This window comes from Alosa sapidissima, chromosome 13, assembly GCF_018492685.1.
Source record: "Alosa sapidissima isolate fAloSap1 chromosome 13, fAloSap1.pri, whole genome shotgun sequence".
In the NCBI taxonomy this organism is placed as follows: Eukaryota; Metazoa; Chordata; class Actinopteri; order Clupeiformes; family Clupeidae; genus Alosa; species Alosa sapidissima.
The window spans coordinates 33073355-33093354 of NC_055969.1; the positions used below are offsets into that span (position 1 = coordinate 33073355).

At 46.0% G+C, this 20000-nt stretch overlaps 1 protein-coding gene across 3 annotated transcripts in view; it reads left to right on the top strand.

The window, feature by feature from the left end:
• The window catches only part of LOC121679857 (WD repeat-containing protein 7), a 155946-nt gene that overhangs the window by 106378 nt on the left and 29568 nt on the right, over positions 1-20000 (top strand). For all 3 annotated transcript variants that reach the window (XM_042058907.1, XM_042058906.1, XM_042058908.1), the window contains one exon: positions 9841-10027. In XM_042058907.1, the coding sequence (XP_041914841.1) occupies positions 9841-10027 (187 nt within the window). The remainder of the gene's footprint in view (positions 1-9840; positions 10028-20000) is intronic.

A 20000-nucleotide genomic window follows, 5' to 3' on the forward strand; every position in this document is an offset into this window, starting at 1 on the left:
ATGGAGCCCTGTAAAGATGGAGGACGCCAGAGAAAGAGAGGAGAGGAGAGGAGAGGAGCTGAGGAGAGGAGAGGAGAGGAGCTGAGGAGAGGAGAGGAGAGGAAAGGAAAGGAGCAGGAGGGGGGGGGGGGGGGGCTCGGTGGACTAGAGGGAGCATCTGAGATGTGGCATGAAATTGAAAGATGGATAGGTGTAGTGTGCTGGAAGACAGGAGGCAGAAAGTGAGGTGAGCGAGAGCGAGAAGCCCAGATTCCCATGATTTAATGTCTGCAGCACAAGTATTGATGCTGTGAGTCCAGAGCCAACCAACCCCCACACACACGCCACGCAACACACACTAAGCCCTCTGCAAGACTCAATGTATATCCCACATAGCAGCAGGCCTCTGATTGTTGTGTGTGTGTGTGTGTGTGTGTGTACGTGTGTGTGTGTGTATGGTGTGTGTGTGTACGTGTGTGTATACATTTGCTTCCAGCCCTGGCCACTCTCCTAGCAGGAATCCCGGTCCCTGCTCTCAGCCGAAATCCGGCTTCATCCACACTCTCCCGCAGATGCTGTTTGGGGCCTGAGCGGCCATTGATTTTGCCCCGTTTCCATTTGAGGCGCGGCGGGGGGCCGGCGGGGGGCCGGCGGGGGCCGGCGAGGGCTGGCGGGCGAGTGAGCGGGGGGGCCCAGCGGCTGGTGGGGGGCCCTGCCGGTAATGCGGCCCCCGTGATCCCACCGACAGCAGCCGCAGCGGCCAGGCTTAATGGGATGAGCCCATCTCTCTCTCTTTCTATCTCTCTATCTCCCTCTCTCTCTCTATCTCCCTCTCTCTCCATCTCTCTATCTCCCTCTCTCTCTCTCCCTCTCTCTCTCTCTCTCTCTCTCTCCTCCATCTTCCCTCTCCTCTCCCGTTGTTTTCTCCTCGCTGCATCATGACCCCACTATCACACTCTCATTCCCCTTCCTGCCTCTGCTTCTCTCTTCTCCTCTCCTCTCCTCTCCTCTCTTCTCCTCCCCCCACTCCACTCCACTCCACTTCTCCCTTCATCTGATCAGGTTGTTGCCGACCTCCTGCTGTGGGCTGGAAGGCAGCTGGCAGCAGCTGGGAGTGAGAGTGAGTGAGCGTGAGGGTGGGGCGCGGGGGTCTGGAGCCAGCAGAGTTTCAGGGCCGCGCTGCGGCATGAGAGTGGCAGAGCGGCAGAACGCCACGGCAACGTCAGGCGCTAGCCCCCGGAAGCAGCGCCCCGAGCCTCAAAGACACCGATGAAGGACACTTGACCTCCACCGGCTCATTAGTGGAGCGGTTGTTGATGTAACAGTAGCCCAGGTGCACAGCTGGAGGGGGTGGGGGGTGGGGGGGGGGGGGTTGGAGGCCGGGTGGACCGCGTGGGGAGCGAGTGTGTCTGAGACGGGGTTGTGGTCTGGCCTGTCCGTCCGCCCCCGGCCCCCTCACCTAATTAGCTCTTTAGCGGCCCCCCCCTCTTAATGTGACGTGTTTATTACCTTAACTAACAACTCATTAGCTTGCCTGATGTTTAGTCAATATTAATTCATTCATTTAAGCCAAGTCGAGCCTTAAACAGAGATGTCTGGAGATCACGGGAGGGCCCGTGGCTCCGTACCGGACCCCTGGATTTGAGGGCCGATAAATTTGGGCCCCGTTGTCTGATTAGGAGGCATCACCCTCACTCACCTGGATGGCTCTTAGGGGAGCTAGTGCTTGGCCTCAAGGAGAACGGACGGTGTAATGCTTGGACACGTAGAATGGTCCAGCGTGGATGTAGCATGTAGCTACTGACTGGGTGCTCAGCGTGTGTGTGTGTGCGAGTGTGGTGCGTGTGTGTGTGTGTGTGTCTGTCTCCAGATCTTTAAGCGGATGGGTGCAGCAGTAGTCAGTGTGTGTCCATGTTGCTTTGGAGATGTATTTAAAGAGAATGTGTAGGTTTCTATATGTTGTGTATGTTGTTTTGGGGTTTGCGATGTGTTAAGACGTGTTATTCCATGTCCGTGTGAGGCACATGACATTGATCGCCACGGCTAGAAGCTGGTGATCCTATTAGAGGCTGGAGGTGTGACCATGGCGATATGACGCGGCACGTCTTTGGGGCATTTCATGCCTGTGTGTGTGTGCAGGGCTATCGATCCTGGCCCTCCATGGTCCCATGGCCTGCTCTTAAGAGGATGGGGGTGGGGAGGGGGGGGGGGACCACTATGCCACTGCGCCACTGCTGGGAGCAGCTCAAAAGCTCTGTTTGGACATCCCACTGGCATGCCACCACTCCACACGGCCTCCTCCTGTATGTGTGTGTGTGTAATACATACAGACAGACAGGTAGGTTTGTGTGTATTGGCGGTCCCTATATGCTATATACTCTATTTCTCTGCTGGAACACATACATATAATAAATTCTGGCATCTATATTTTGAAGCCACAATATGGTCAGCGAAGACACTCAGTCCTTTGTCCACAACGGTCTGTTCAGCTTCCGGCATGCCGCACATTCAATGGATCCCAACCCCAGCATTGATTTTTAGAAGCAAAAGAATCAGCCATTATTTCCCTCTGCCACACTATTACAATCCCAGTCAGACATGACATTTGCCTGTGTGCCGCACATGTCGCATGTAGTGTCCATATTTACAACAAAGGCCAGGCGGCTGGCTTAACTGTTCGGGGGGGGGGGGGGTGGTATTAAAGGTGTGCAGAGCAGAAGAGGGAGTAATGACTGAGGGAGCTTTAAGATGCTTGTGTGTGTGTTCACATTCTCTACCTCCACTTTAAGATGCCTGTGTGTGTGTTCACGTTCTCTACCTCCACTTTAAGATGCCTGTGTGTGTGTTCACGTTCTCTACCTCCACTTCTCTTGTGCTGATCCGCTTGTATGGGAATATATATGAGAGTCAAGATATATGAAAAAAGGGTAAAACAAATGCTATATTGAATGAACTTTGGCCCTGAGCATGCATCAAGATGTCAGCCCAGGCCAGCAAGTGCTTTCAATAAAACTTTATTGGAAGGGAAATTTCCTTGTGACCTTCAAGGAGTCCGGGAGTTACAAATGAAGACTGCCAGGTTCTACTACGAGGAACTTGGGTAATTTATGAAAGGCCGTGCATCTCCGCTCAGCACCCACAAAATATACTGCGGCCGCCGCGCTCAGTGTCACTGGCCTTAGTTGACCCAAACACACCCCTCTTCACTTCTGCAGTAGCCGTTCTTGCATGGGTCTGTGTGTGGGATCTCTGCTGCAGTGGGATTTAGCACAATGCTAAACACTGATCCCAGCCTGTGGCCACTATGGAAGGGGGGTTCTGAATGCAGATCGGTGGGGGGGGGGGGGGGGGTGTGTGTCATATCTGCCTGGAACTGGCCCAGAAAATGAGGGAAAGCGCACACACACCTCAGCCCTCTTCACCTTCATACATGTGAGGAAGAAGCTACACAACATTTGCACAGAAAGGGAGAAACAGATGTCCACTGAAGATAGCACTGCTCAAGTGAGCTCTGGCGTCCTCTGTCCAGACTTGCGGTGTGTGTGTGTGTGTGTGTGAGTGTGTGTGTGTGTGTGTGGGGAGAGAGAGAGAGGTAATTAAGGCTCTGATAAGGTGGTTTATCCAGCTGACCTGTTGCGGTGTCGACGTTGATAAATTCTTGCACGGCACAGATAATTGTGTCCGTGATTATTTAGCAGTTGATCTATCACAAATAACATAAACATTGATTGGGGCAGCTGACAGAGTCCTGCAGGCTGTACAAGATGCAGACAGGAACATACAACAGACATTGCACCCTCTCTCTCTCTCTTTCTCTTTCTCTCTCTCTATCTCTCGTTCTCTCTATTTCTCACTTTCTCTCTCTCTCTCTCTCTCTCTCTCTCTCTCTTTTTCTCTCTTTCTTTCTCTCTCTTTCTCTCTCTCTCTCTTGCTTTCTCTTTATCTCGCTTTCTCTCTCTCTCTTTCTCTCTCTCTCTTTCTCTCCTTTCTTTCCTCTCTCTTTCTCTCTCTCTCTCTTGCTTTCTCTTTATCTCGCTTTCTCTCTCTCTCTCTTCTCTCTCTCTCTCTTTCTTTCTCTCTATTTCTCTCTATCACTCTCGCTTGCTTTCTCTATCTCTTTCTCTCTCTGTCTCAAATTGAAATTCAAAGTGCTTTATTGGCATGCCAAATAATGCATTTTTATTGCGAAAGCCATCATACAGAAAGATGTATAGGACAGGATGTCTAAATATCTGTGGACTTATTTAAATTTAGATTAACCTGGATTAACATAAACTTGCATGAAATAAACATAGATATTATAGGGCAAAAAACTAAACAAAATAGTGGATGAAAACAAACAAACAACAAACAAATTGTTACATTAACAAAAGACATGAAAATTAACAGTTTATAGTAGTTATATGGTCTAAAGTTAAAAAAAACATACAGACTGGCTCTGTAAGAAACATTCATACGTTATAAATAGGTAGGTAAACAGATAAGTCTATATTTACATGAACATAGATAGATAGATAGATAGATAGATAGATAGATAGATAGATAGATAGATAGATAGATAGATACTTCATTGATCATATCAATAAGCATACAGACATCACACACACATACACTAACAGCAGAAAAAAGTAATTAAAAGTATATCATATAAAAAAAACACAACTAAGCAATAAGGACAGTAGAAGATAAAGAATATACTAAAATACAAATTATACTAAATAAAACTTAATCTAAATCAATTCTAAAAACAGTATCCACATAGTGGGTGATTTAATCAAGAGGCGCTTGCAATGACTGAGGCAGGGACTGAGCCTGTGATTCTCTGTAGTAAGGTAAGGTGTGAGTGAGTGTCATGGTGATGGTGCAAATGAGTAAGTCCAACAGTGCAACAGTGCAAGAATAAAGTCTAGAGACCAGCATAAAATAAATATAAATATGGACATATCAGCGAGTAGGCAAGGTAATATATAAAATAAATAAATAAATAAATAAAACTATATATATAACTATCTTAAGAAAAGGTATAAGTGTGGCCACAATTCGGCTGTGGCATGGAGGGAGGGGTTGTGCATACAGTATGTGCTAATATAGCACGCAAACAGTGAGGCAGAAAGACAGTAGTAAAAAGTGAGTGGCTAGTGGACAGACAGTATCCAAACATGGAGGGGGTGGAGAGGCAGACAGACTATGCTGAGAAGTCTATCTCTCCTCTTCCCTTAAGTGAAGCATTGAACAGTTCAATTGCCCTGGGGACAAATGACTTCCTCAGTCTGTCTGTTGTGCAACATACATACTTACATACATACTTACATACATGCATGCATGCATGCATGCATACATACATGCATACATACATACATGCATACAAACATATTATGTATACATATTCTCACATTCATACATACACTCTCTCTCTCTCTCTCTCTCTCTCTCTCTCTCTCCCTCCATCACATGTGGTAAAAGAAATACAAGCCTCTTAGATGTTCAAATCCCTTACTGTCCTTAAACACACAAATCCATACACTCTGAAAGTGTGCATGGGTCTGCCAAATGTGTATGTGAATTTAGCAGGCTGATGGTGGTCATCAAAGGTGTGTGTGTGTGTGTGTTTGAGGTAGAGAGAGAAAGAGCAGGTTAGGTTTACAAACTGTGCTGATTGCTGCTCAGTGCTCCCTGTGCTTTGCAGTGGTCAGAACATGTTATTACAGTCTCACCAGGGCAGCCAGTTCCCCTCACACCACAATCATCTCAGAGTGTGTGGAGCCGCTCTCAAAAGCCCTCGTCAATACTGATTCTGTTTGCGTGTGTGTGTGTGTTTGTGCGCAGATTGCCCCCTTTATTTGTGATGGTATTTTTCTTGCTTGTCTTTGTATTAATGATTCTCTGCATGTGGTGTTTTAGGTGTGTTCATGTCAATAAGGGTGCATTGAAAATGTGCTTACATTTGTCCTTCTGTATATGTGGATTTGTGTATGTACTGTACGTGAATACACACTGTGAATGTGCCTTTTTTACAGCCAGGCTTCTGTGTTCAAATATTGATGTCTGTATGCTCTGGTTGGCTGTGTGTGTACAGACCCTTTCCTTTGTGTGCATTTTCACACACACACACACACACACACACACACACACACCCACACCTATGCCCTCCCCCTCTGCAGACTGACCACTGCAGACCCTGGCTGGCTGTTGTCCCCCAAACGTCTTTCCCTGTCTGGGCGCGGGGCCGCCGGAGATTTAACACTCTGCAGGGAAAAAGGAAAAGCCACCACCATTATGTCATCCCTACCCGCCCGCCCACTCGGGATAGATGATATTCCGACATGATAAACTCCAGTCCAGACACTGAACATCAGCCCCCAACATGCTCCCTCCCTCCCTCCCTCCCTCCCTCCTTCCTCCCTTCCTTCCATCCCTCTGTCTCTCCCAAGCCCCCCCTCTCTCTCTCCTTCTCCCTCTCCCTCTTGCATCCCTCTCTCCCTCCCTCCTTCCTTCCTCCCTTCCTTCCATCCCTCTGTCTCTCCCAAGCCCCCTCTCTCTCTCTCCTTCTCCCTCTCCCTCTTGCATCCCCCTCTCTCCTTCTCCCTCTCTCCATCCCTCCTCTATCCTCCTCTCTGTATTTATCTCCCCTTTTCTGCACGTCCATATATTTTTGCTCCCTCTCTCCCTCTTCCTCTCCCTCTTCCTCTCCCTCTCTCCCTCTTCCTCTCCCTCTCTCCCTCTCCCTCTCCCTCTCCCTCATATCCTTTTTTCCAGGCATTCTTTCATTTTGTGTCTCCACCCCCCCCCCCATCTCCTCTACAGTACCCCCCCCCCCCCCCCCCCCCCCCTCTTGTCTTTGTGGTCAGCAGAGAATGCATTTCTGTCAAGCGAATACATCCATCGATTGTTTGAGAGATTGATAGATTGACGGATTGATTGACAATTAATCAATTGAGCCGTAATGATTAGGCACTGCATTAAACTTGACAACATTGTATTTGCCGAAGTGGAGCGAGGTCTAATAGACAGTGCAGGCAGGCGGCGTGGAGCTGGCTCCTCGCAGAGGGGAAATAATTAGCCCCGCTTAAGTAATATAAATCACTCCGAATAAAAGTAAACAGTCTTTCGTCAGCTCGTTAAGAAGCTCCAAGACCTTTTCTCAAATGCCACCTCATGGTGCTGTGTCCTTTACGAGGCTTAGTTTTGGTGTGCGCTGTAGTGTGCATACACACTTGTGTTGTGTGTGTGTGTGTGTGTGTGTGTGTGTGTGTGCGCTCACACTGCAGTGGGGAATGGACAGCCACTGACTGTGTTTGCTGACCTCTGCAGTGGACATGTCTCCCCCCCCCCCCCCCCCCCCACTCCCCGCCTACACACACACACACACACACACACACACACACACTCCCAACATGGCCGCTGCTGTCACCACGGACACGGATGCTGTGGCTACTGATTGGTGAAGGTTGGGCTCCGGCGGAGTCGCTGATAATGGTCAGTCCTAATGGCTGCAGGACAAAGAGGCGGGCGGCTGCTCATCTTTGTCTTGTCTGCCGTTGGCTTGCTGACCCGCTGTGTGTGTGTGTGTGTGAGAGAGAGAGAGAGAGCGATGGCCAGTGCATTAACACTGATGCATTTGGATGCTAGGAGAGTATCGGCGTCGCCTAAACCAGCAGGCTCATTAGGACGGTCACTGTGTCAAAATGAAAATGCTAGATGACAGAGCTGGGACTAGGCTTTTACTGATAGTGCACAGTACATTAGCTACATACATTTAGATGTGTTTCATTGTTTATTATGTGGTGGGGGTTTGCTGTGGGAGTGCTTGGATAAATGGTTGGTGTGCTTATGTCCATATGTTTCTGTGTCTGAGTGTGAAATTGTTTTAGTTGTGCTTCCCGAAGTGTTGTTTCATGCTACTTATTTGAGCTTATAAGTAATTTTCTGAGCAGATAATGTGTGTATCTGTCCGTGAAAGTGTGGGTGAGCAAGTTGGTGTTGGAAAGAGGGTTGTGTTTGCATTTCAAAGTTTTCGGAAGGATGAAAGGGTTTGTGTGTGTGTGTGTGTGGGTGTGTGTGTGTGTGGGTGTGGGTGTGTGTGTGTGTGTGTGTGGGTCTCTTGCATCTGAGGCTGAGTGAGGCGAGTGTGTGCTGACAGCCTGATTACAGAGACATAATGATTGTGCCATAAAAGCCGTGCTCACTGGGAGCCTCCCTGCCAGCATAATTGAGAGCATTTTGCTGCAGAAAAGTGCGCTGGGCCTGAAAGCAGAGCAGGTGTGGAGTATAATACCAGCAGTGGTCTCCATAGGACAAGCCTGTGTGTGTGTGAGAGAGAGAGAGAGAGAGAGAGAGAAGCAGGTGCTTTAAGATGAGTTTTTGTTGTTTATGCCTTGTCATTGATGAATATTTTTAGACCGGAGTGCCTCTGTGTGTACGTATATTTTGTTGTGGTGTGCATGTTTGTGTGCAATTTAGGCACAGGGGTGTGTGTGTGTAGGTGTGTGTGTGTGTAGGTGTGTGATTCATTCCTCTGTCTGGTCTGCAGCTGCATCAGGCAACGTGCTCAATGACCCAGTCTGCAGTGACAATACAACTGCAGTGAGAGAGTGAGCGAGCGAGAGAGAGAGGGAGAGATTGTGTGTGATGACAGAGGGAGAAACCGTGTGGAAAGGCGGAGAATGGAGGGAGGTAATTGGAGAGAGAGAGAGAGAGAGAGAGAGCTACCAACACACCACGGAGCGGAAGAGCCAGAGAGGTGTCAAAAAGACAAAGAGAAAGAGAGAGTGGTCCAGAGAGAAAGAGAGAGAGAGTGGTCCAGAGAGAAAGAGAGAGAGTGGTCCAGAGAGAGAGAGAGTGGTCCAGAGAGAAAGGGAGAGAGTGGTCCAGAGAGAAAGAGAGAGAGGGGGGGTGAGTGGGGTGCAGTGTGCCTGCAGACTGATGTGATTATGGGGGTCTGCTTGCTTGTGTAATTAATAAGAGGGGATTATGAGGCGGAGTGGACGCGCTGCAATGGCCTCTGGGAGGCCGGCGGGATGGGGCCGGTGACAGCGCTCCCATTGTTCAGCGTCCCAGTCAGCACAGCCACCGCAGCCTGCCACTGAATCACCGTGTCCCCAGCACCCGCCGCCCCTGTGTGTGTGTGTCTGTGTGTTTGTGTGTGAGAGAGAGAGAGTGTGTTTGTGTGTGTGTGTGTGTGTGAGAGAGAGAGAGAGTGTGTTTGTGTGTGTTTGATTTGTTTGTGTGTGTGTGTGTGTGTGTGTGTGTGTGTTTCATATCAGCCTCTGTGAAAATTGTGTGTGTGTCTGTCTGTGTACAGTGTCCATGCTCTTGTGTGTGTGAGCTGAGTGGAGAAGCCATTGTGTAAGACTGTCATGATGTCCCTTGTCCCTTTACAGAGAAGCACACATGAAATGTTTGGGAGAATCCTTTGGGAGGTTCTTTTTCTGTAAAATAGTGTTCTGTTCTTAAGTATTTGGTACATGTTTAATGATGTTTAAACTGTTAGTGTTGAGTGCCCATTCTCACACATTCACCAAAAATGTAATACTAACTCATAGCCACATACCACACACTGCTTATTTGAATTGTTTATTTGTACCTCCTGAGATCATGGCATGAAGAAACATGCACCTGTGCACAAACGTGCACAATTCACAAACAGACACACACACAAAGCCCCCTCATTTTTATTTGTCAATCATTAAAGGATGCATGACCTCATCTTTACCAATGCCACTCCCTGTTCATCCCAGTAGGTTTTTGATCAGGCTAAGGAGAGAGTGTTGAGGTGTTATTTAAGTCACTGTCATGGTAGCCTGGTAGGAGACGTGTGTATCAGTGCTGTTAATGAGTGGTACGCCTCTGTGTCCTTCTCAGGTAAGGCTCTGACGTTCCTGCTGCTGCAGCCCCCCAGCCCGAAGCTGCCCCCCCACAGCACCATCCGCCGGACGGCGATTGATCTGATTGGCCGCGGCTTCACGGTGTGGGAGCCATACATGGACGTGTCTGCTGTGCTCATGGGCCTGCTGGAGTTGTGTGCCGACGCCGAGAAGCAGCTCTCCAAGTGAGTCTCCCAGCACAGCCACCTCAGTTCTGTCTGCAACTTAACACTGCTATACCTGCTATAACACTGGCCTGATAGCTCCCACTGCACATAACATGACCATGCCTGGAACCGTCACCTAATTATGTATTTTAATTACACCCACACAGAATCACAGAATCATATCCACTATTATATAGCCACAAAACAGAAATAACCATAGACGTTCTCATAAAGTTCAGAACTACTGCTCAGGCACTACCATCAACATCATCAATATCATTACCATCTACAGTACATTATAGTTGGTGTGCAGATATAAACATACTCTCATAACAAACCGTAACGTGCCTAGAATGAATTGGCATTATCCACACTAACATCATCATTGGCATTATCCACACTAACATCATCATTGCAAAACTACAGCTACTGTACACATGCAGTTTAAAGAAATATTAATGGCCAGAACACAATAAATATGTTTAGTCACGTCCAGAAATGTTACCTAATACCTAAGCATCAGGTGTGACAGCATAATCATATCTACTACAGCCTAACAGAAAGCTCAAATCACTATGAAAGTCTCAAACATTACAAGCCCAACCAAAGTGCAACCAAATGGCTGCAGTAGCTACAGCATACAGGTAACCATGACGTCACCATTGCTATAATAATGATGTCAGGAAATGCTTCATTTGGCTGTAATTATAAAATGAAATATAACAAATAAACAAATATCAAACCAAAGAGTACCATAGCACTAGCTGCATTCAGAATACTTGCTAAACACAAAGCAGCCCAAGCATCTTCATAGCTATGTGCTGAGTGAAATGAATAGAGAGGGTTCCCGTAGAGCCGTACTCATCATCCTCCAAAGCCTGATCCATTTCATTAGCAGCAGCCGGCAGCAATCAGCTGAGCTCTCCTCCCCACGCCACTCTGTCCTGGCTGCCACGTTTGAGCAGCAGAGCTGGAGCAGAGCAGGGCGTGGGGGGGGGGGTCGGGGCGGCAGATGCTCCAGCTCTGGCACGCTGACTGATGAAAGCGCGACTGTAATGCAGTTGGAGGGCATTAATATGATGTAATGATGTCTGCATGTTTGGCGAGCCGGAGCGCTTTGCGTCGGACGGGACGCGGCGGCCGTCATCCGTCTGCCGGACCCAACCTTCAGGAGGCCCGACCTCGCAAACCAGGTTACCCCGGCTGGCCAAACCCCCGTATGAGGAATGCGCCCAGCGTCTGATTATACAATTAGGACGAAACCCTAGCTTAACAAATTTATTATGAGTATAAATATGTCTGCTTTTTTTCGTGTAGCGCGTGCTAATGTGGTTAGTGCAAAATGGCAGTCATTTTTCAAGCTTTATTAGAAGGGCAGGAGGCCTATGATGCAGGCTAACCCCCCACACACTTAGGCCCAAACTAAAGACCAACATGACGGACCATCCAGACTGCACCGGAGGAGAGCACAAAGAGATGATTTACAGTTGAAACGTCTGGACCACGGGCACGTCATCACGAGCACTCGATTCTGAGGCCCTCTGAACACCCGGTAACAGCTGTGTCTCAGGAATGAGTCACTGGACAGGATGATGGTGTTGCTAGGCTTGACCTCCTGGACAGAAATTGACGTGTTTGTGTATTTTTTACAGGAGAAAATTCACTTAATGTCTAGCTTAGAATGGCTTTTGAAAAGGTTTCGTGTTTTTTAAAAGAAAGAGGAGGAACGAAGATGCTGTTTCTTTGAAGGGAGAACACTTTATAGCCATCAGTCTGTGTGGTTCGTAATGTAATTTGGGAAATGGGGATATTGATTTTTCTTACATTCACTTATTCATGTTTTTATTTGAGCGAACACAGAGGGAAAATATCTCCATGGTGGGCCTTCGCGGAGTGGATGGGATGTGTGTGGATGTGATTGTGCTAGCGCTGTCTGAAAAGTGAGGCTGTTTGTGTGTGGATGAAGGTGTCTCAAAGGGGGGCTTACTAGAAAGAAGTGTGGACTGAATGGACGTCTTTGTCAGAGGTATGCAGTGAGTGGGCCAGATCCCCCACCCATCCCCATCCTTCTGACTGACACACACACACACACACACACACACGCACAGCAGTGTATTTTTTTCTGTTGAAGATCACTGCTGCTACTAAAAACCTCTCAAGGCCACTCAAGAACAGAAGAAAATCAAAGGAAAGAATGAAACAGAAGTAAAGAAGAAACATTACAAAAAAGAAAAAAAGAGAGAAAGAAAGAAAGAAATAAAGAAAGAGAGAACGAAAGAATGAATGAAATGAAGAATAGATTGAAAGCAGACAGGAAGGAACCCTAGGAGATGTGATATGGCTGGCTGTGCCATATTAGCAGGTTGAGGTGAGAACCAGCTGGACTTCTCCTGGTGTGAGCGTGAGAATGAAATGGGTTGATTTGGGCCTCTCTACAAAGAGTGACACATTCATCCCAGTTTGAGACAACGTGTGACTTTAAAAAAAACAACAACAAAAAACACCTGCCTCCCCTACTAACATGACCCACACACACACACACGCTTGCACACTTGGTAGCCTGGCCATCAGCTTGCTGTTATTGCATCATTTACATTCTCCAATAGAAGAGCACTTCACTCTCTCTGTATGCCCTGACTGATGAAAGGTGAACTGGGTTGTGCTGGGCTGGCCTTGTCTGTGTTATGTACTAGTTAAACCCTCTTAAGAGTGTGTAAATGTTAAGCGTGTGTAAATGTTAAGAGCGTGTAAATGTTAAGCGCAAGTTGTTTTATTCGCTTTGATTGTACTAGTTAAACCCTTTTAAAGGATTATTCCGGTGTGTTTTTGACCTAAAGTGTGTTGAAACATGATAGCGAGTGTGAACGTATGTCTCATAGCTCACCTCGGCTTGTCCCCTGCACTCAGAAATCTGGCGCTAGTTAGCCAATGCTACCAACATTTCGTTTTCGTTACCAGTGTTTCGTTGTGGTGCCTTGGGCATCGGCCTAGCCATGCACATTTATTCACTCTGATTTATTCACATTTATTCGCTCTGATTGTACTAGTGAAACCCTCTTAAGAGCGTGTAAATGTGAAGCACAAGTTGTTTTATTCGCTGTGTTATGTACTAGTTAAACCCTCTTAAGAGTGTGTAAATGTTAAGCGTGTGTAAATGTTAAGCGTGTGTAAATGTTAAGCGCAAGTTGTTTTATTCGCTCTGATTGATTTGACGGTGTGTCCAATGTGGCTTCTGTGCGTACAATAGAGAAAAGCCTATGATGTGAGTGGGAGGACTGGACTAATGGGTGTGTGTGTGTGTGTGAATGAGTGTCAGCCCTAGTGTGTGTGTGTGTGTGTGTGTGTGTGTGTGAGAATGAGTGTCAGCCCTAGTGTGTGTGTGTTTGTGTGTGCACGCGCATGCACACACACAAATTGGTAAGGCCATGCTTTATCCTGATAGTGTGTGATCGAAGACATTGATTAGCTATTGGCAGAGGGCTGTGGCTAATGCAGAGAGAGACAGTGAATCCGTCGCTCAGATGTTTATTTACTGTGATGGATCACACATACACACACACTCACACACACACACAGAGAGAGAGAAGAAAGAGCTTTTTATTGCCCTTTGGCTTTGGACCCTCAGTACTTTTTTTTTTCAGGTACCGACAAATTTAAACCTCTTTATTTGAAATATTAAAGACAGTAGTTGGCTAGCTTAAGCTAGATATCTAGAATTTTATTCACCTACACCAGTGAAAACTCTGTGACATTTTGAATTATTCATAAAGAATTGTTTCATTCTTTATTTTAATACATGCAATTTTTGTGACACCATGTACCAGTGTTATACATTTTATTACCATTATTTTAATAATTACGGTAAAAATTGACTTGATCGTTATCATTTTGTTTATTTAATTCTTTAAATATTATTACTATTGCTATTTAAAGTTAGGTTTGATAAGGGTTCAAATATTAAAAAAGAAAGGGTAAGAGAGTGAGTAAGCATCTTTTGAGTAATCAGCAATGCAAGTCCTGCTATACTCTGTGTGTGTGTGTGTGTGTGTGTGTGTGTGTGTGTGTGCTGCATGTATTTGTGGTCATTTCTGATTTTCCCTCTCGCCACTTCGTCCGAGCCGTGCAGGGTTTCATTAGTATGACTGAGCGGAGTTTGAACGCTATCATCAGGACAGAACTCTTCCTGTTTGGTCAGTCTGTGGGAAACTGGCCGGGCTGATAGCAGGCACCAGTTGCTACTGCACTGAATCGGCAGGAGGGAAGATCAATTCATAGCATTTCCAATTGACTATTCTGCATTAGCCCACATCATTTACGTTGTGAGAGGCATCAGTAGCCATTGCGATGTCATTAACAATATTAAGGTATATAATTTATTTTTTTTCAATCATTTTTATTTTTAAGGAGACACAATTATGTTATAATAAAATATTATTTTCAGAGCCTTGAAATGTCATCTCTAATAGGACATGGGTCTATAGTCTATGTAGCTTTGCATCTGGAATACCTTCTTCTAGTTACAATTGTATTTTATGTAGTTGTGGTAACTTGGCTCTACAAAATATTTTTTTTATTTTGTTTTTTTCATGTTAGTGGTTTAAATTTTAATGTGAAGGGTTCCAGCACAAATATATTCCTCTTCACTGCCAATCTGTAGTGACGCACCCTCCATTTCTGTTGGCCAGCTCACAGAGCAGGTGGAATTTATGAGTGATACCAGGTAAAAATGACCTTGGTTTCCAGGGATGCAATACACGTAGCTGTCAGAAATCACTTGTGATGCTCGAGGCCCTCCCAGTTTAGTTCATGCCATGACATGTTCACTAAGCTTTCAAACAGCAAACACAGTTTTATATCTCAGTCATGGTGTTCATGATGGACATATACTTGGTTGCACTGCAAACTTTACCTGAGACACTTAAATGATTTAGCAAGTGTTCTTATACACACACAGATCCCTGTGTACACACGCGCGCGCACACACACACACACACACACACACACACACTCTGGGTAATTTTATGTTTCTGTTTCAAGAGAAAACACAAAATAATACTCTCCCCAAGTAAAAATCAATGGCAGAACAGTCAATTGCTGATAATGATCAGAAGGCAAATCTTTCACACCAGGCCTGCACAGAGTCCAGCACAAATGCTGTGGCGAGTCGAGTGCCAGACCTGGACACTCTCCAGGACCCTGCGCCTGACCGACTAAATGACTACAACCAAATGTCTTGTGTCGCTTACATTTTCAAATATCATTAATGTGCCATTTTTATTTTTTATTTAACACTTTCTGTTTTATGTTTATGAAATATAATTGTGTTCGAGAGAGTATTTGAGCGTATGCACGAACCATCCGTGTAATGTTAGAAGTGTTGAGAGCCTGAAAGTACAGCAGAAAGGGAAAACACAGGCCCGCTCTCAGTCAGCCAGAGGGACGGGGTCAGTGCTGACGGTACATTAAGAGTCTCGAACGCACTTCGTGAGGACAAAGTGAATAAAGCATAACATTAAACGCAGCTTAGCGCTCTTTCCCACTGCTCGACATGTGCTTTTATTCATGAGCTTTAAGCGCAAGCGCTAGCTGCGCGCTAAAGCTAAGCATGCTGGGCCGGGCCCGTCTTTGAACTGAGTTTATTGACAAATTGTTGGATCGAGTTATAACAAAGAGCATAGCTGGAAGTCACGCTCATGCAAATGGGCTGGTGTCTGAAATAATCCTTTTTTCAATACGGGAAGATCTGAGCACTTTCTCACGATGGAGCTGCCGCACTCACACACACGCACACATACGTACGTACTGTACATACACACACACACACAGGCACGCTCGCTCTCTTAAATGTGTGCTTTTGCAAATCTCTTTTTTTTATTTTTGTACAGAAATTAGTTCAGTTATTTGTATACACATATATACACATATACAGTATATATTCTGTTTTCTTGAACATTTCATAAATATTTATTGAATCTAAAAGAATACTCATATAAATTAACAATAATGCTCTCTATCCTGTGTAATTTATTTTGCAACATATTAACTGGATTAGTAAATCATAGTGAAACGTCTGATTTTCTCAGTTTAATGCAGTCTGACTTATTTTGCAAAATCCCGAAAGGGTTGATAAAGGATTCAGCATTACCGGGTACTCATGAGAATCTCTTTGACAGAGATACTGGAAATGTTGCATTCTGTAGGAAGATTCTAACCAAGCACCACAGCTTGCTGAAGACATTGATTGCTGATATGTGTCAACATAGCTATTTGCATTTGCGTGTGTGCACCACCATGTGTTGTGTAGAGTGCTGCTGTGCTTTTTTGCACCAATTAGTAAAGGTTATTGCTTAGTTTACAATTATCCTGTTTATCATATCATATAGAAGTTCTGTCTTTTTTTTTTTTAAGAAAATACATTCTCTATGATAAAAGACAATGTTTTTGCATTACTGCCTAATAATACTTAATGTGTTCACTTCTTTATCAGATGAAATAATGAAATGAATAGTTAATCAAATATTATAGTAGGTAAATCCCATGAATATATTTTAATCTGGTCATGTAAAATTGAAATGTGTGAATTGAATTATGCTAGATTATTTCATATGTGCACTTTGTTTTAAATCAATTTTATTTTGTCGGCTTTTGTTACAGTTAGATAACCGAAACTCATTTAATTTCACTATAACCTTAGCACTAACTTTTCACATTTTTAGATGTAGTTTTGTTTGCATTTTCTTACAAACCAAACCTTTAAAATTAAGCATGCATTACATGAATTTACTATAGCTGAACAGAAGATATTTATTTACCACTGATATTATTGTTCCAAGCACTAATTTCTCCTAAAATAATTTAGTGTAAATATGGAATTATTTAGGACGTATTTTCCAATTTTCTCGATTTTCCAATACTCTGCGAAACACACACATATTCTCACAGACTGGAGATTCACGCATACACATTGCTCATGCACACATTCCGATTAACTAAAGCATTCAAAGCACTCAATTCCTCAACCGAAACAAATATAAGAAACAAAGCAAGATTCTTACAGCGTGCTGTAGTTGGAGCAGGAGCGGCGTATGCATGAGTGTGTTTGTGTGTGTGTGCGTGCGTGTGTGTGTGAAGCCTGCTGGCTGGGTTTGAGCACAAAGCACATGATGAAATGGAGGATTGATCAGAGCCGATGCTCCAGGCCCATTGATCAGGACTGCAGAGCTTATGGATGGCTGTGCTGAAATGCAACAAGGACGAGAGCCAGACAGACAGGGCTGTGCAAACAAGGAATTAATATAAATAGTCTTTAGTGCATGCCGAAGTTCTGACTTAAACTGTCAGTGTGTGTGCATTTCCGCGTCTTACACACACACAGGCAGTGTGTTTACTATGGTTGTTGTTGTGTTTGCTATAGCTGTTATTTTAAGTAGAGGCAATTTTATGCAAAAACCAATAGGTATTTATATAGACACATGCTTTTCAGTGTGTGTGTGCGCGCGCACACGTGTTTGTTTGTTTGTTTGTTTGTGTGTGTGTGTTTGTGCTTGTCTCTATGTGTATGCGTGCATCCTTGCATGTACGTTGTTCACTTCATGGTCAACCCTTTTCCCTCAATAGTCTTGGTTGTGTTCAATACACTATTCATCTATCTTACTGCACTATTTATCTCACTCCACTATTTATGGCATAGGCTTTTTATTTCACTTGTTTTTCTCTGGTCCACTTCTACTGTGTGCTGCTTTTCTTCCTTAAGCATTCTTCAAGGCAGTCTTTTCTCATTGGGAACAGAGGGCAGCTTTATTGCTGTGTGGCAGAAAACCTAGCTGGAGCGCTCCCAGGTGGTGAGACCCCCCCTCCCCCCCCCCCCAACCACAGAAGCACAGCTCCAGCATCCCCCCCCCCCATCTAGGTCCTGGTGCAGGCCCAGCTGAGGAGCGCTGAGCTGGGCCAGGGCTGGGCTGTTTTGTGCAGGGTCAGCCATAGCCTTGATGTGTGTGTGTGTGTGTGTGTGTGTGTGTGTGTGTGAGGGCTTCCCCCCTCAGGAGCCCGTAGAGGCAGGTGGCAGGCTGGGGAGGGAAGGCCGCCTCCATCGGCCCGTTTGTGCTGGAGCCACGCGGGGTCCTGGAGGACTGGCTAAGCTCTCCACATCCTCCCACCTGCCCCGAGCACAGCCAGGTCCCCACTATCAGGCCTGCAGCTAAACCAGCCCCCCTCCCCCTCTCTCTTTCTTTCTCTCCCTCTCTTCCTCTCTGCTTCTCTCTCTCATTTACTCACTCACTCTATCTCACTCCTTCCTTCTCTCTTTCTTTCTCTTGCTCTCTTTCTTTCTCTCACTTACTCACTCTCTCTCTCTCATTCAGTCCTTCTCACTTTCTCTCTATCTCTCTTTTCTTTTATTCCCTGCCAGCAGCATCACCTCCTCCCCTGGTCCGTAGCTTATGTCTCATTCACTGCCAGCAACATCCTCCATCTTCTCTCCATCCTTCCTCCTCCACCTGCACCTCTATCTCCGTCCTGCCCAGGCTCCACGGGGGCCCCCAGGCTGGCAGTGGAGCGCTGGCGTTGGCTACTCCCCCGTGGGCATGGACAGGGCATCGCATCTGAGCTGCCTCCCATCCAGCCTCCCTCCCCCCCTCCCTCCTGCCTGCTGCCTGTCGATACGGCTTGAACCAATCACGCACTGCTGATCATTCAAAAGATTATCACTGCTCTTTCTCTCTCTCTCTCTCTCTCTCTCTCTCTCTCTCTCTCTCTCTCTCTCTCTCTCTCTCTCTCTCTCTCTCTCTCTCTCCCTCTCTCTCTTTCTCTGCCCCTCTCTCCCTCTCTCTCTCTCCCCCTCTCTCTCTCCCTCTCTCTCTCTCTCTCTCTCTCTCTCCCTCCTTCTTCAGTCTCTCACCAAAAATCAATCATTTGGATTCGGCGCTGGGGTTTTCTGCTGCATATCATTTTTGAACCTTTGAATGCTGACTTACGTTATCTATCACTGACCCCAGTGGAGGAGAGGGGGAGAGGAGAGGAGGAGAGGAGAGGAGAGGAGAGGAGGAGAGGAGAGGAGGAGAGGAGAGAGAGAGGGAGAGAGGAGAGGGAGAGGGAGAGGGAGAGGGAGAGGGAGAGATGGCGAGATGGCGAGATGGCGTGATTGCATGGATGCGCCGCGCGACGTGAGATACACACTGAAAGAGAAATGGGAAGACTGAATGAGAACCAAAGGGCACGTTTGAGCGAGATCTGAGATGTGTGAGTGAGATATGAGGAAGATGAGATGTCTCTGAGAGAGAGAGAGAGAAAGAAAGAAAGAAAGAAGGGAGATGTATCTTGGTGAGAAGTTTTTCGGGGTGAGAGAGATGTTGGCGAGATGAGAGGTGTGTGTGTGTGTGTGTGTGTGCGTGCGTGCGTGCGTGCGTGCGTGCGTGCGTGCGTGCGTGCGTGCGTGCGTGCGTGCGCAGAGCAGACTGAGGCTCTCGGCCGGGCTGTAATGGCTTCATTGTGTGTGTACAGAGGCTGTGTGTGCGTGAAGGTGACTGGGCGCAACACCTTATCAATCTGGCCTGATCAAATCAAGTCTCCTGACTGCTGCTGATTTGTGTGTGTGCGCGTGTGTGCATGGGTTTACGCCATAACAAGCGTCTATGTTGTTATTGTATGATTGCTTAGTGCTTGTGTCATTGAATGGAAAGCGACACATGTTGTAAGCACACATAAGTGATCTCACACCCCCACTTCTGATAGGTCCCTATTTAGTTATTTAATCTATTTTAGGTTTTAAGGATAAAATATAAAAAGATATTTTTTTGGGATATTTATGGGATAGATATTTTCCGTCGCCATTACAGTATATAATGTGTCAAATCTAGGTGTTCTCCATAGATTCTCACACCTGTAAGACATTTTTAGGTGAGATTTGAAGAGGTTATTGCATTCTTCTGTATGTGTTTACCCAAGTGTCTCCTGCTGGTTCCAGCTACACCCGTATAATTACTACGTGTTTGTC